Source organism: Phoenix dactylifera, chromosome 2 (assembly GCF_051530095.1).
Source record: "Phoenix dactylifera cultivar Ajwa chromosome 2, Ajwa_hap1_PhDact_Kaust_v1.1, whole genome shotgun sequence".
Lineage (NCBI taxonomy): Eukaryota > Viridiplantae > Streptophyta > Magnoliopsida > Arecales > Arecaceae > Phoenix > Phoenix dactylifera.
This window is the reverse complement of record NC_143191.1, coordinates 49,748,093-49,762,338: the sequence shown is the minus strand read 5'-3', so window position 1 is coordinate 49,762,338 and position 14,246 is coordinate 49,748,093. Positions and strand designations below refer to the sequence as shown.

The 14,246-nt window shown below is 42.8% G+C and overlaps 1 protein-coding gene across 4 annotated transcripts in view; it reads right to left on the bottom strand.

The window, feature by feature from the left end:
- The window catches only part of LOC103716184 (piezo-type mechanosensitive ion channel component), an 84,865-nt gene that overhangs the window by 51,312 nt on the left and 19,307 nt on the right, over positions 1 to 14,246 (bottom strand). For all 4 annotated transcript variants that reach the window (XR_005511215.3, XM_039124948.3, XM_039124953.3 and 1 more), the window contains exons 5-6: positions 9,304 to 9,460; positions 8,986 to 9,172 (exon numbers count right to left, since the gene is read on the bottom strand). Coding sequence is in view for 3 of the 4 variants with exons in the window: in XM_039124948.3 (XP_038980876.3) it covers positions 8,986 to 9,172; positions 9,304 to 9,460 (344 nt within the window). In the remaining variant the exon portion in view is untranslated. The remainder of the gene's footprint in view (positions 1 to 8,985; positions 9,173 to 9,303; positions 9,461 to 14,246) is intronic.

Here is a 14,246-nt window from a genome sequence, read left to right as displayed (position 1 = left end):
GAGAGGGATCGAAACCCCTGTGTCCGGCCCTTTCTTCCTCTTCTTTTCGCCGCTAGCCGATCTGTCGCTGCCGCCAGTCGCCTCGTTCGCCGGCCTTCCGGCTGTCGACCACCTGACCATGGCCCTCACCTCCTCCTTCCTCTTTCTTCTTCTTCCTCTTTTTCCTCTTCTTTTCTTCTTTCTTTGTTTTTCTGCATTATTTCTCTCTCGTCTCTCTCTCTCTCTAAGTACGCTTAGGGATCTTGTTTTAAGATCCTATCATCCTTTGGTCAGATCCAAGTTGCCCTTAGGTGGAGGCCCTGCCCTTAGGCTAGCCCGTTACCTCGGCATTATCAGATCTCTATGCAATTTGGTTATCATTGATCTTCATTGAGTCACTTAAATCATGTTTGATCTTGATTAGTTTAGTTCACCTTGTTCAGACCGATCCATGCAGTCGAGTACCGCTACCTAATTGACATTGCCGTTCATCCATCCTAATTTGGGCATGAGGTTGAATCCCCAACAATATCTTAATTTTTGACTTCGCTTGGCTTCTAGGATGATGATGAAATTAATGATATTTTAATGATATTAAAACAAGTACACCCGACCCATCTAAGTGAAGTGAAATTTTTGAAGCGAGAAGAAATAAGTAACCTAATGCTTCGAAGTATATATTTCAAATTTTTGGTAAAATAATAATTATTTGATTAAATTTGATTATAATATCTATTTATACTTAGTTAAACGGGTCAGGCATGTTAATATTATGAAAATAATTATTTTAAAATATGTTGTGCTATGTTATGAAATCTAAAAAAAATGTCACTAGGCAAGTTATGAAAAATTTGTTTTATATGTATGTATTCTCAGCACGGCTATGATCTGGCCCTGCCAATGGAGATTATTCGTTGGTCCTATCAACTTATAATCTGAGAAATAGCTTTCGATACCGCACCACCGATGACTAATAGTGATATTTGGACACCGTATCACCGGTGGTTAAGAATAGTAGTGTTTGGCACTTTATACAATCCATGCCACTGGGTTACGTGGCCATAGCTTGTTGGATTTCTGGTATTAGTTTATAAAAATAATAGTATATTTCAAAAAGAGATATATGTATTATTCGAGAATTGTTTTTTTTAGTCAATATTTTGCTCTTTAACTTATTTTTTAGCATGCTTAAACCCCACTTTGGGGTGTTATGTTGTTTATTGTGCTAGTGTAACTCATTATTATGTTTTCTTTATTTTTTTCAAATCCAGATGCATGATTGCTCGGGACTTGGAGAGTGCGCAAGATCTTTTGAAAATACTTTTAGTTATTGAAGTTTTAGTCAGACTAGTTAATGTATTTTATTTGATTTATGTTAATAGTTAGCAAATGTTAACTTATGTCACTTTGAAACTATTGTAAGAATTATTTGGATAAATTCTTGATTAAATAATTTTTTAAGAATTATTATTGCTTGATATGATCTCTAGCCTTGTATTGCTTATATGGTCCGCCATACAGGTATGCGGCGTCTATTACGCTTTGAGTTCAGGGCGTGACAGATTAAGTAGTATCAGAGCTTAGGTTTAAGATCACTAGGGATCGTGATAAATCATGGCAGAAATAGTCATATCAGAGCTTAGATTTTAGGATCCTTAGGGTTCGCGTGAAAGTTTGAGAGTTGGGTAGAAATTAGAGAATGAGATTGATGTTTGTTTGCTTTGGTTGTTAGTAGATTTTTGTTATCTTATCTTAATCCTATTTGTGATGCTTATTTTAATCAGATTGCCACCTGATTGTGCTGGCAGCCAAGTGTGAATAAGCTGGTTGGGAATTCTCTCGGTGGATATTAGGATTTTGACCAAAATTTAGTGCATGAGGATTGATCATTAGTTAATTTGGAAGTTCATTTACATATGGGGGTATACTATGATATTACCTCTAGCTTGAAGTTAATTATTTTGGTGGCAAGTTAGGATCCATTCATAAGAAGTTGTTTAAGATTTGAGCTATGAAAGATTTTTATGATACCCAATTAGAATATTCTTCGAGGTTTGAACATGTATGTGGATTATGAATGAAACTCTTATGTAGAAGAAAAATATGCTTGAGAATATTGCAAATAGGTCCATTTTCTTATTGAAGAAGTTATTTTATTGGAGATTGTAAAGTATTCATCTTAGTGGAATCATTAATAATTTTAATTGTCTTTGGATCCAAATAATAGATCTTATTCATGTCTATCGGACACTATGTAATGTATATGAAATTTTAATTCAATGTTTGGACTTATAAGTTGATCTAGGATCTTTTGTCAATATTGTTGAGGTTGTTGATGAAATCTATTTGCATGAAGAATTTGAATTTTAGAGGCTTATATGGTTATGATGGAAGATTTTTGATAAATGCTAAAGATCTCGATGAAGGAAACTCTAGGAGAGATGATTGAGTCGGTTTTACTCATTTGTGTTGATTTAAAGCCTTCTAATTTGGTGGAGCATTAAGAAAATTTTTCTAGTTATTTTTACTTGTAGGAGTTTGACTTGAAATCGTCTAGTTGAATTGATAAGAAAATTAAGATTCAATTCATTTTGAATTATAGTAACTAGCCTCTATGAGGATTTTGAATGTATCAATTGACTTGAGGGTTAATCTAGATGGATGTGCTCGAGATAAATTAGGAGACGAGAATCAAAAGTTCCTTTTTAGGCTTTGCCTAAAAATTGAAAATTTGGATATTTTTAGTTCTTAATACATAGTAGTATTTTGATCAAAAATTATTAGTGAATCCAAAGAATTTTGGTGGCATGAATCAAAATGCGCAGCGAAAATATAGGGGTCTGAATTATTTTTCTAAGTTGGTCAGAAATACTATCTCTTTCATTCTGCAAGTTTTAATAACAAAAGACTTGACTTATTTCCTTGTATAATAGAATTTTCTTGATAAACGAAAGAAAAATGTTCTAATTCTTAGATGTCACTGTGCTATCTTAGGTTCTCCAATTTTATGTCTCGCTAAGAAAATTCTTAGCATTTTGAGACTAGAAATCGATTTTTGATCTTGAATCTGGAATATTTTGGTTTTAATCTCTTTTCCCCTAAATCTGAAGCTGGTACTTCAATTAATATTAACCTTCTATTTGATTAAAAGCAATTGAGGTTATCAATCGATTTTGATGAATATTCTACTAGGGGTGGATTAGAGTTGTTTATGATCTAACCTTGTGATAGATCGATTAATCAAGAGCAATTGATATTTTGATGAACAAACGTGATAATCTTGTTCAGAATTAAGATGTTGATTTATGTTTATAAAAGAGAAGTTTGATTTACATCATCTACAAAAAGAATCAAGTCTGGAGGTATTGGATCTTATTCTTACAATAAGAACTAATGATGTTGTATTGATAAACAGAAATTATTAGAAACTTCAGGATGAGATTAGAACTATGTATCTCTAACTTTTTGAAAAGAAAAAAAAAATCGTGGATGAAATTTTTTTAAGGCGGGGCAAATGTGAGGCCCAACCTCGTTGAGCCGGCATGTTGGCCCGGCCAAATGCCAAGTGAGGGCCCGAGGGCCCTACTTCCATTTAGAACAGGGCAGAGCCCTGGTGAACCATGGCAGAGGAAGAGTCCACCATGGACTCTGTCGGATGCTAGGATAAGCCTAGCCTCCACTTCTATTTAAGCCATCGACCCTTCCTAGTTCATCCTCAATGGAAAATCCTCGCATATGACGTTGTCTTTTTTTTCTCCTTTGATTGCCGACAGCCTGAGCTCCTTGTGCTTGTCGGAAAATGCAGCCAAGCCTCACCAGAATTAGAGATATGACCCTTAATCTCCTCACCTTTGTTTCCCCATTCGCCAGCCTCGTCGTCAGCCTCCTCCGCTGCCAGCACTTGTTGCCGGAGATGGGGGCTTACCCCCTTTGATGCCTTGGGCCGTTACCGGAGCCCCATCGTCGGAGATCTTGAAGGAAGAAAGAGGGGTCGAAACCCCTATTTTCATCCCTTTCTTCCTCTTCTTTTCGTCGTCGGCCGCCTTGTCACCGCCGTCGGTCGCCTATGTCACTGGTCTTCCGGCTATCGGCCGCCACGACCACCTGACCGTGGCCCTCACCTCCTCTTTCTTCTTCCTCTTCTTTTCTTCTTTCTTTGTTTTTTTGTATTGTTTCTCTCTCGTATCTCTCTTGTATCTTTTGTTTAGATCCAAGTTGTCCCTAGGTGGAGGCCCTAAACCACCCTGGTACCCGAACAGTATGCTGGCCCGTTACCTCAGCATTGTCAGATCTCTTTGGAATTCAGTCATCATTGATCTTCATTGAGTAACTTAAATCATGTTTGATCTTGATACATTCAGTTCACTTTGTTCAGACCGACCCATGCAATTGGACACTGCCGCCTGATTGACATTGCCTTTTATCCATCCTGATTTGGGCATGAGATCGTATCTCCAATAGTATCTTAATTTTTGACTTCGCTCAGCTTCTGGGATGATGAAATTAATGATATTTTAATGATATTAAAACAACTGTGCCTGACCCGTCTAACTGAAGTGAAAATTTTTGAAGAAGAGGTAAGTAACCTAATGCTTCAAAGTGTGTTTTCCGAATTTTTGATAAAATAATAATTATTTGATTAGATTTGATTATGATATCAGTTTTATACTTAGTTAAGCGGGTCAAGCATGTTAATGTTATGATGGTAATTATTTTAAAATATGGTATATGCTATGTTATAAAATTTGAAAAATGTGACTAGGGAAATTATTAAAAATTTGGTTTATATCTACGTATTCTCAGTACGGCTATGATCTAGCTCCTCCAATGGGATAATTTATTGGCCCTGTTGACTTATAATCTGAGAAATTGCTTTCGACACCATACCACTATGATTAGAATAGTGGTATTTGGACACCATACCACCGGTGGTTAAGATAGTGGTGTTTGGCACTTTGTGCGACCCATGCCACTGGGTTATGTGGCCATAGTTTGTTGTTGGATTTCTGGTATTAATTTATAAAAATAATAGTGCCAAAACACTTGTGTATATTTCATATTGTACTAATGAATTCAAGTGTTTCAGGTCAAATACTTTTAAACTTGAAAGAATGCCTTAGAAAATGGTTCAAGGATCTTTAGTTAAATTTTACTCATGTTTGGAACCATTTAAGTCTTTGGTCTGCATTCGAGTCGACTCCCAAAATTCTCCAGTCGACTCTGGCACATAGTCAATGTCTGGCACTTCCTCGAGCCGACTCCCAAATGAGGCAAGTCGACTCTTACAGGAATGACAGTTAGCAATTTTTCAAGAGTGCAGAGCGCGAGTCGACTCCAACTGTTCGCGAGTCGACTCTTACAGAAAAGACAAAGAGCTGATTTCCAAGTTGCGGAGCGCGAGTCGACTCCAACTGTTCACGAGTCGACTCTTACAGGAAAGTCAGAGAACAAGTTTTTAAGGCACAGTGCTCGAGTCGACTCCAACTGTTCACAAGCCGACTCTTACAGAGAAAACAGAGAACGAGTTTTCAAGCTACAGTGCGCGAGTTGACTCTCAGAAGTTTCGAGCTGTCTCCCGTAAATTGAAACCGCAAAGTAATTTCTTCGGCACAGTGGCCGAGTCGACTCGAACTGTTCACGAGTCGACTCTTACAAGAAATGGCCGAAAGCATTTTTGCACAGACCAGAACGCGAGCTGACTCTGGAATTACTCGAGCCGTCTCCTGGAAAAGAGCTGGTATTTCACTTCTGAAGATGTCGTGGGCGAGTCGACTCCCGATTCCTTCGAGCCGTCTCTTACAGGATCGACAGAGAGCCTTTTTGTAAGAACCTGAATTCGAGTCGACTCCAGATTTTCTCGAGGCATCTTCTGCTTCAGCCGAGCCGACTCCAAGACGGGCGAATCGACTCCAATCCCAACAGATACTTTGTCAGGACGTGCAGTTTTGTCAGAACGGCTCTTTTCTCCTCTCTAACGGCTAGTTTTCGAGGAGTTAAGTTATAAAAGGTAGTTCTAAGTATAAACAACAAAAATAGAGACATTCCATTGAGAGCATTCAAGTCTATCAACCACCAAAGAGAAGTGAGAGCCTTTCAAAGTGAAAAAGAGGAGTTATTGCATTCCAATTGATTTCAGAGCTCTCCTCACATTAAAGGCTCATTGAAGTGATCCTCAACTACCAGCGCATTCAAGAGGATCCAGTAAAGAAGAAGCCAAGTCTTGCATCAACGTAATCTGTTTGAGAGCTTCTTTCTTTACATTTTGAGATCTATCCTGCTTTACTTCTTTACTGCTTTCTTATAGATTATTTAATCACATTTGTTTAAAATCAAGAAAGCTTTCATAATCCTCAATAGATGAAATTAAAGAATCTAATTTTAATTAGAACCCAATTCACCCCTCTCCTCTTGGGTTGTCTTCTAGGCAACAAATAGTATATTTCAAAAAGAGATATATGTATTATTCGAGAATTGATTTATTTTTCAGTCAATATCTTGCTCTTTAGCTTATGGCATGTTTAGACCCCACTTTGGGGTGTTATGTTGCTTACTAGGCTAGTGTAGCTCATTATTATGTTTTCTCTATTTTTTCAAATCCAAATGCATGATTGCTCAGGATTTGGGGAGTGCGCTAGATCTTTTGAAGATACTTTTAGTTATTGAAGTTTTAGCTATACTAGTTAGAGTATTTTATTTGATTTATGTTAATAGTTAGCAAATGTTGACTTATGTCACTTTGGAACTATGGTAAGAATTATTTGAATCGGCCTTGATTAAATAAATTTTTAAGAATTATTATTGTTTGATATGATCTGTAGCCTTGCATGCTTGTATAGTCCGCTATACGGGTATGCGGCGTCTATTACACTCTAGATTCAGAGCGTGACAATACCACTCCCCCTACTAGTCAATTTTTCAAAAAATCTGCAGGCATACACTTGTCAGTCCGCAGATCAGAATTATATGGAATTTTGACTAGGTATGGTCACTTATGATGTTGTACAAGAACATATCTTTGTTTGCTATCCCTGGAAGCAAAAGTCCCAAAGTGCCATTCCTTCAATTTATCCAACGATCTATAATTCAAAAACCACTCTCTCAATCCACATCACCAAGTAATATGAGACCCAGATGAAGTTTGGCTGCCTATCATGTTTCTCAGGGCCATGTAATGGTTTCAATCAATCACAGCCACCTTCAAAGACTAAAATACATATTATGGAGTTGTCTCTCAAAAACTAACCTAACCAACGGCTTCTGCTAGTGAGCTCACAATATTATCATCCAATTCATATTCTCCATGAATACCCTTCTGCAAAGGATATATTTTGCAGTTATCACTCCAAAGCTAATGCCCTACACCTACATATTTATCTTCGTAAAAGAGTGATACTTAGGTATCACTAAACTACTACCCACCTCACCAAGAAATAAAAAAATAAAAAATAAAAGCATACAAAAATTAAAACATAACATATATGATGGACAGATAGTTTTCTATATCCTCTCATGGCATCATATACATGATCTTTTTTATTGGTCAAAGGGATTACTTAAACATGAAGATAAAAGAAGGAGCACAATAGACAATTTTTGTTTTCAATATAAAGCACGCCTACAAAAAAATATATAGTACTTAATATGTGGATAAATATCATCAATTCATAAACATAAGCAAAACCAAATGACATATAACCCCCCAAAAAAAGACGAAAGTCTTTTAATGTGTCGAACTGAACTAAAGAACGAAATATGCCTTAATCAAATTAGTGAACAACTGAACCATTTCTCTTTTTTTATAAATAAGAGCAAACACAGAAATTTCGACTAAAAAAATGATGTTGCTCTCCTTCTCAACCTGTACAGAATGATCTAGAGAAAATTCGTGCCTGACTCAAATAAGATGGGTGGTTGAACCTCCTCTTTAGCGGGATCTAGTTCTGGAGACAAAAAAAAAATGCTGAACTGATCTTGATCTAGTTTAGCAGGATAGATTAGATTTGCAATGGGATAATGGGATATCGAAAGTTCGATCTACCATGAATACCATGTTTAAAAAGCTGGAAATGCCTAAGACACCCACTTTGGATGAGAAACCCTCTGACAGATACGGTGAATGACATCACCCTCCAGATGGACTCCTTGTCTTGTGAGAGGGATTTCTATTATCCGACCATTTTCAAGTATCTAAAGATTCTAATCCATTGATCAGTAAGGGAAAGCAACACCACTCCACAACTTCCACATGTTCAGCCACATTTTTTCCCTCTCCAATCAAAATCCAGCAGGGCCCACCACCCTGACACTAATATTTACCATCATTGATTAAATTATTGATTAAATTCAGACACTAATATTTACCATTGCAGTAAGGATCATACTCCATTATCTCATACTCAGGAAGCAACAGGAAATAGGAAGTCTAATGTTTATGCTGGATCCCATGTACAATCTCAATATATATATATATATATATATATATATATATATATATATATATATTAGAAATTTCAGAATTCAGATGTTTCGACTAACTCTCTAATTACTACATCAGTAGCTATATTAACATATATAACGAATTAGGGAGATGGAACTTACAATGATTCACATGATGCATAAAACAAAAGGGGGAGCACCAAAAAAAAAAGGCTGAAGATAGAGAAAAAAATAATACTAAGATATGAGGCAAAACTAAATATGCGCAAGTTAAGATTCTATAGAAAAGCCCGAAAGATATATTCACTATGCCATTTTCTACAGACTTGGTCTAGGTACATGCAGTCAAGTAACTACATCAGAAACATAATTAAACTATCATTTGGTTACAAGCAGCAAAAATCGTTAAGTATCGATGTTATTCTGTTTAAGATGAAAAACTAGTCTTTCAGATATAAGCAAAAATAAAGGTAATCAACAGTTACCTTTTTCTGATATACAAAAACAAATTTATTCAATGATCTACTATGCGCATATGTGACAGAAGTGATTGCTATAATAGATACTTACCATGAAGTAAAATGTTACAAGAGAAATTCCAGCACAAAGTTCAGGCCACTCTGCCGTTGCAGTTAACTTATATAAACCGATGAAGTCAGCAATTACTAGGACTACATCTGGGAATTTCACCGGTAGCTGGTAGATATAAAGCAGAAGAATACTGAAAAATGCATACACTAGGAGAGGCCTCCACCACCTTTAAATGCCATATAATATATACAAATCAGGTCATACAATGAGTAGACATTTAAACATCAAGGTCCTCACATGCAGTTTAAATTAATCACACGTCATGAAAAGGAAAGAGATGACTTTACTAAAACTCACCGGAAAAGACCAAGAAAATTACTTGTTAGAGACCAATCAACAAGACCAACACAGCTACAAATAAAGAATGGCAGAGAAATCCAAGATGGGTAGCTAATACCCACAACCAACTGAACAGCAGGAAGCAGTAAGCAGCAGGAGACCCTAAGGTGGGATCCTTCAATGTGGAAAAGAAGAAAGAAAACCAAGTCAAATCATCATAACAACTAATTACTTGACATGATCAAACATGCAAGCAGATGTCCAGACTCACTGAAAATTAATTGAATGATGAAAATTATGGTTAAGATATTTATTATTAACATGTCATAAAAGGTATGCAGATGCTATAGATATCTCGAAAAAGGAATCAATCAATTGAAAGTGTATGACTGTTTGAAAAAAATAATAATAAATCTTAGTATTGATCTCTTTTTAAGGTTCCAATAGTAAACATTACTTGGAGGAAGAATAATTGGAAAAAAAATAAAACAAATGAGAACTATAATGTGACATGGGTCCTTGGGAGCATCACTGACAACTGCAAGATTCTTTTATAATTAAAATGATGTGGCTAACTAAATGAAACACTTGAGAAAAGTAAAAAACATTTTACTGAAGACTTAAGAATGAACCAAAATTATAGCGATCAAACCTAATTCAATTATAATGCAGCCTACTTTCTCTAATTGTTGCAGAGTTTTGAATTGCAGAACCAATCTCTAATATCTTTTTTAGTAAAATTAGTTAAAAACATAAATTAATAGGTGCTCATGCAGGGCACAGGTACTGGCCTGACAGGGTTACATGCTGGCCTGATGGGCCCGTACTTAAAATATTGCTCCATAAATGTGACAGTCATTAGTTGTCATTTCCAACATTGTGCTTCCCCACGTAAGCTACAGATGAATGAAGTAGGAAACACAAAACAAGGCGAAAACAAGGAGATTTCAAGGAAGACAAACTGATTAGGCCTTGTTTGGCAACACCAAAAAAAATCCCAGAGAATTATTAAACTCTGGCAACTGAGTGACCATCAACAGAATACCAAACAAGTAGGTACTGGCCTGACAGGGTTACATGCTGGCCTGATGGGCCCGTACTTAAAATATTGCTCCATAAATGTGACAGTCATTAGTTATCATTTCCAACATTGTGCTTCCCCATGTAAGCTACAGATGAATGAAGTAGGAAACACAAAACAAGGCAAAAACCAGGAGATTTCAAGGAAGACAAACTGATTAGGCCTTGTTTGGCAACACTAAAAAAAATCCCAGAGAATTATTAAACTCTGGCAACTGAGGGACCATCAACAGAATACCAAACAAAATTTTTACTTCGGAATATACTTGTGTTGCTGGGGGTCCAAACCAAGAACGATTGGCACAGCGGTGTGAACGGGGTTCCCTTGGAATTACTTCGGTTGCGCTCCACCTTCCGCCGGGAAACCTGCAAGCAAGCCTCGCACCACCACCGGGGTAGTGGGGGCCCTCCGACGATCAAGTTAGGGGAGATCGAAGGAGAAGGAGAGGTAGCAGGTAAGATGATACTCTGGAAAATCTTGCTTACCCTCCCCCTTCCCCCCCCCCCAGCCGCATATATATCAGGCTAGAGGGTTTTTCCGGGGATTGGTCATCGTGTGGCGCGATGGGGTTACCACTGACATGGTCGTTACAGGGCGTCGTGGGGCAGCGCTGGGTACGGCTATGGCAGGGCGTAGTGGAGCTCCGCTTTGTACGGCTATTACAGGGGATCGTGGGACAGCGCCGGATACGGCCGTTGCAGGGAGTAGTGGACCAGGGGGCCGCGGCGTGCCTTAGGGGAACAGTCTGTTGTTGTCAAAAGTTTGCCGACTCGAGGTCGGATTGCTGGATCAAGGGGCAGCCGACTCGGGGTCGGGCTGCGGAGCCGAAGATATCCGACCCGAGGTCGGATTGCTGGATCAAGGGGCAGCCGACTCGGGGTCGGGCTGCGGAGCCGAAGATATCCGACCCGAGGTCGGATTGCTGGATCAAGGAGCAGCCGTAGTCTTCCTGGGCGCGCGTGCCGGTCACGTGGGGCATGGTGGCTAAGTTCCCCCGTAACAGTAGCCCCCCACTTCCGAGCCTGGAACCAGGAGGGGAACGGGTGAAGGGAGTGACGCTTCGAGATTGCCGCCATCCCTCGGAAAGGCGCGCGCGCTCCGAGCTCCCCACCTTCTTTATGGCGTATGGCGGTTGTCGCTGATCTGGCGGTCTGCGGATTTCGGCGGACATCCTTCCTTAATGGCGTCGATTCGCCTTTGGGGCGCGAACGATCCTTCGGCAGCCAGGCGTCCTCTGGCGTCACCGAGGCGTCACCCGCCTTTCCGCCTATTTAACCGGGGGCCCTCCCCCGTCCGCCTTTCTCTTCACAGGCATCCTCGAGTTTCTCCCTTGTGCTGCTGCCGTTGCCGTCGGACTGTTCGTTCGCTCCTCCTTTGACGCTCTCGGAGCCGTTCTTCCTTCCCTTCCGGTGAGTTGCCCCACTCTTCAATTTAGGGCTCTCCGTACTTTCTCCTTTCGTATTAGTGTACCCCAGTCGTTCCGGTCCCTTCTTCCCTCTTGACCCCATCCTGACCGTAGATTCACTGGCCGTTAGGGATGGACGAAGTAAGAGCGGACCGCATTCAGTCGGAGCTGGTCCCCGAAGACCTAGATAGGTTCGTGGCCCGGTACCACCTTCCCGAAACCTGCAACGTTACGCTCCCGGGGCCAGAGGAGAGGATGTCCCATCCTCCTCCAGGGAAGGTCGCCATCAATGAGGACATCCTTCGGGCTGGGTTCCGCTTTCCCCTCTCGGACTTAGTCGTGCAGGTGCTTCGAGGTTTAAGAGTGGCGCCGACGCAACTGGTGCCGAACTCATGGCGTACCCTGACGGCCTTCCAGGTTCTCTGCCGCATGCACGAGATTCCCGCCACCCTGAACGTCTTTTGGGAATGCTACGGCCTGAACGGCCACCCCCGGGACAGAGGGTGGTGGTGCTTTGCGGCGCGGCGAGGGTGCAGCCTCGTCAAGGAGGCTCCTTCCTCCATTCATGGCTGGAAGGAGCGTTTCTTTTTCATCGACGTAGATCCCTCTTGGGGAATCGGGACAACCTGGGAGACGCCGATGAAGTCCCCGATCGGCCTATCGAGGTTGTCGAGGGAGGAGTCCGATGGCGTCGCCGTCTTGAGGGGGTTGGTTGCCGAGGGCCGGCTCCCCCCGGTGGCTAGCCTTATTTCCGAGGATGCCTTGGTGAACGTCGGTCTGAGCTCGGTCCCCGCCGACCGTGAGCCCACCACCACTTCTTCTTTTTTAGCTCTTTTCTCCTCTTTCGTTTCTTCTTTCCATCAGCTTCTCAGTTTCTAACCATCTCGTCCTTTTTGCAGAAATCGACGACGTCATGCAGTCGGACAAGGCAATGGCTGTTAGTAGGGCGTCCCTACTGGAAGCGGTCCGGAGGAAGAAACGGACTCCTCCGAGCGGGGTCCCACCGGCGAAGAAGCCCCGCCAGCAGGCGACTCCGACGCCGACAGACGGGTCCGGGCCCACCGATCAGGGGGACGCCGCAGGCTCGGACCGACAGTTGACGCCGTATCAGCCCTCCGGTGATGAGACTACCGTTTTTCCGGAGGTGTCATCCGGGCGCGCCCGAGACGGCCGGGTCGGACTCGGTCGGTCCCCAGCCCGGCCTTCGACTCGGTCGGCTTCGGATGATACGAGAAGGAGGGGCGCGCCGAGGCCCCGGCCGAGCGGGACCCTGTCGATTTCTGGCGCGGCCCCCGCCCCGAGCACGGTCGGCATGACTCTCCCCCAAGCGATGGGTAAGGGTAAGGCTGCAGAACCACCGTCCGGCTCCGGGGCGAAGTCGGGATCGGCCTTCACTTTCGCCGGCGCCCGAAACCTCGTCGAGACGGTGCTGCTGGAGAGTGACCGTAGGCAGGTCCGGCAGATGAGGATCCCTGAAGTCGGAGCTGCCAGCTGCGTCTGTCTCATGTCGGTGAGTGTTCTTTTGGTTGCTTTCGTCATTTATAGGCTCTATTGATCCCCGTCTGACGCTCTCATTTTTCCTATCTCTTAGCTCGCCCAGTACATGATTCGTCTGGAGGAGAGCCACGAGGAACAGGCGAGGCTTCTGGCGAGGGCCGAGAGCCGACTGAAAGCTGTAGAGGAGGGAGGCCAGGCTGCGGCGGGGAGGACGACCAGGGACCTCGAGACGAGGCTCCAGGTGGCCGAAGAACGGGCATCCGGCTTCGCCGCCCTCGAGAGGCAACTGTTGGATGCTCAGGAGCAACTCAAGGTTGCCTCGGGTCTCGAAAGCGAGATCAGGAAGGCGGAGGAGCGGGCCGAAAAGCAGTCCCGGAAGGCTGCCGACTTCCGGGAGAGGTGGGAGAAGGCCCAGCAGTCGGCCGACAACGCCCGCAACCGAACCCGATCTCTTGAAGCCAAGCTGGCCGAATTGGAGTCGGCCTTGGAGGGGACTCGTGCGAGCAACCAGGAGCTCCATTCGCGCCTGGAGGAGGCTGAGGCTGCTCGCGTCGCTGCCGAGGCGAAGCACATGGAGGCTCGGGCCGATCTGCTGAGGGTCTCCTCCGAGGCGGACGACCGGATTGTGGCGAAGGTCATGGAAACGAAAGCTCAGATTACGGAGCGAGCGGAGGCGGCGCTGGCCGAGAAGAGCGCGGAAATCGGGCGTCAGGCGGTACAGGCCTATCGTCAGTCCGCCGAGTTCATCCGTGACATGTCGGACGCGGGGTCCGACTCCTTTGCCTTAGGCTTCGATGAAGGCCTGGCAAGGGTGTCCGCTAAATACCCCGGAATCGACCTGAGTGGGGTCTCCCTCCTCGACTCCCCTCCGATGCCATTGCCTGCCGATTCTCCAACCGTCTCCCTACCCTTCGCGGACGTGCTCGCCGTTCCAGACCCAGGGGTTCCTCCAAGCTGACTCTCTGTACTTTTCTTTGT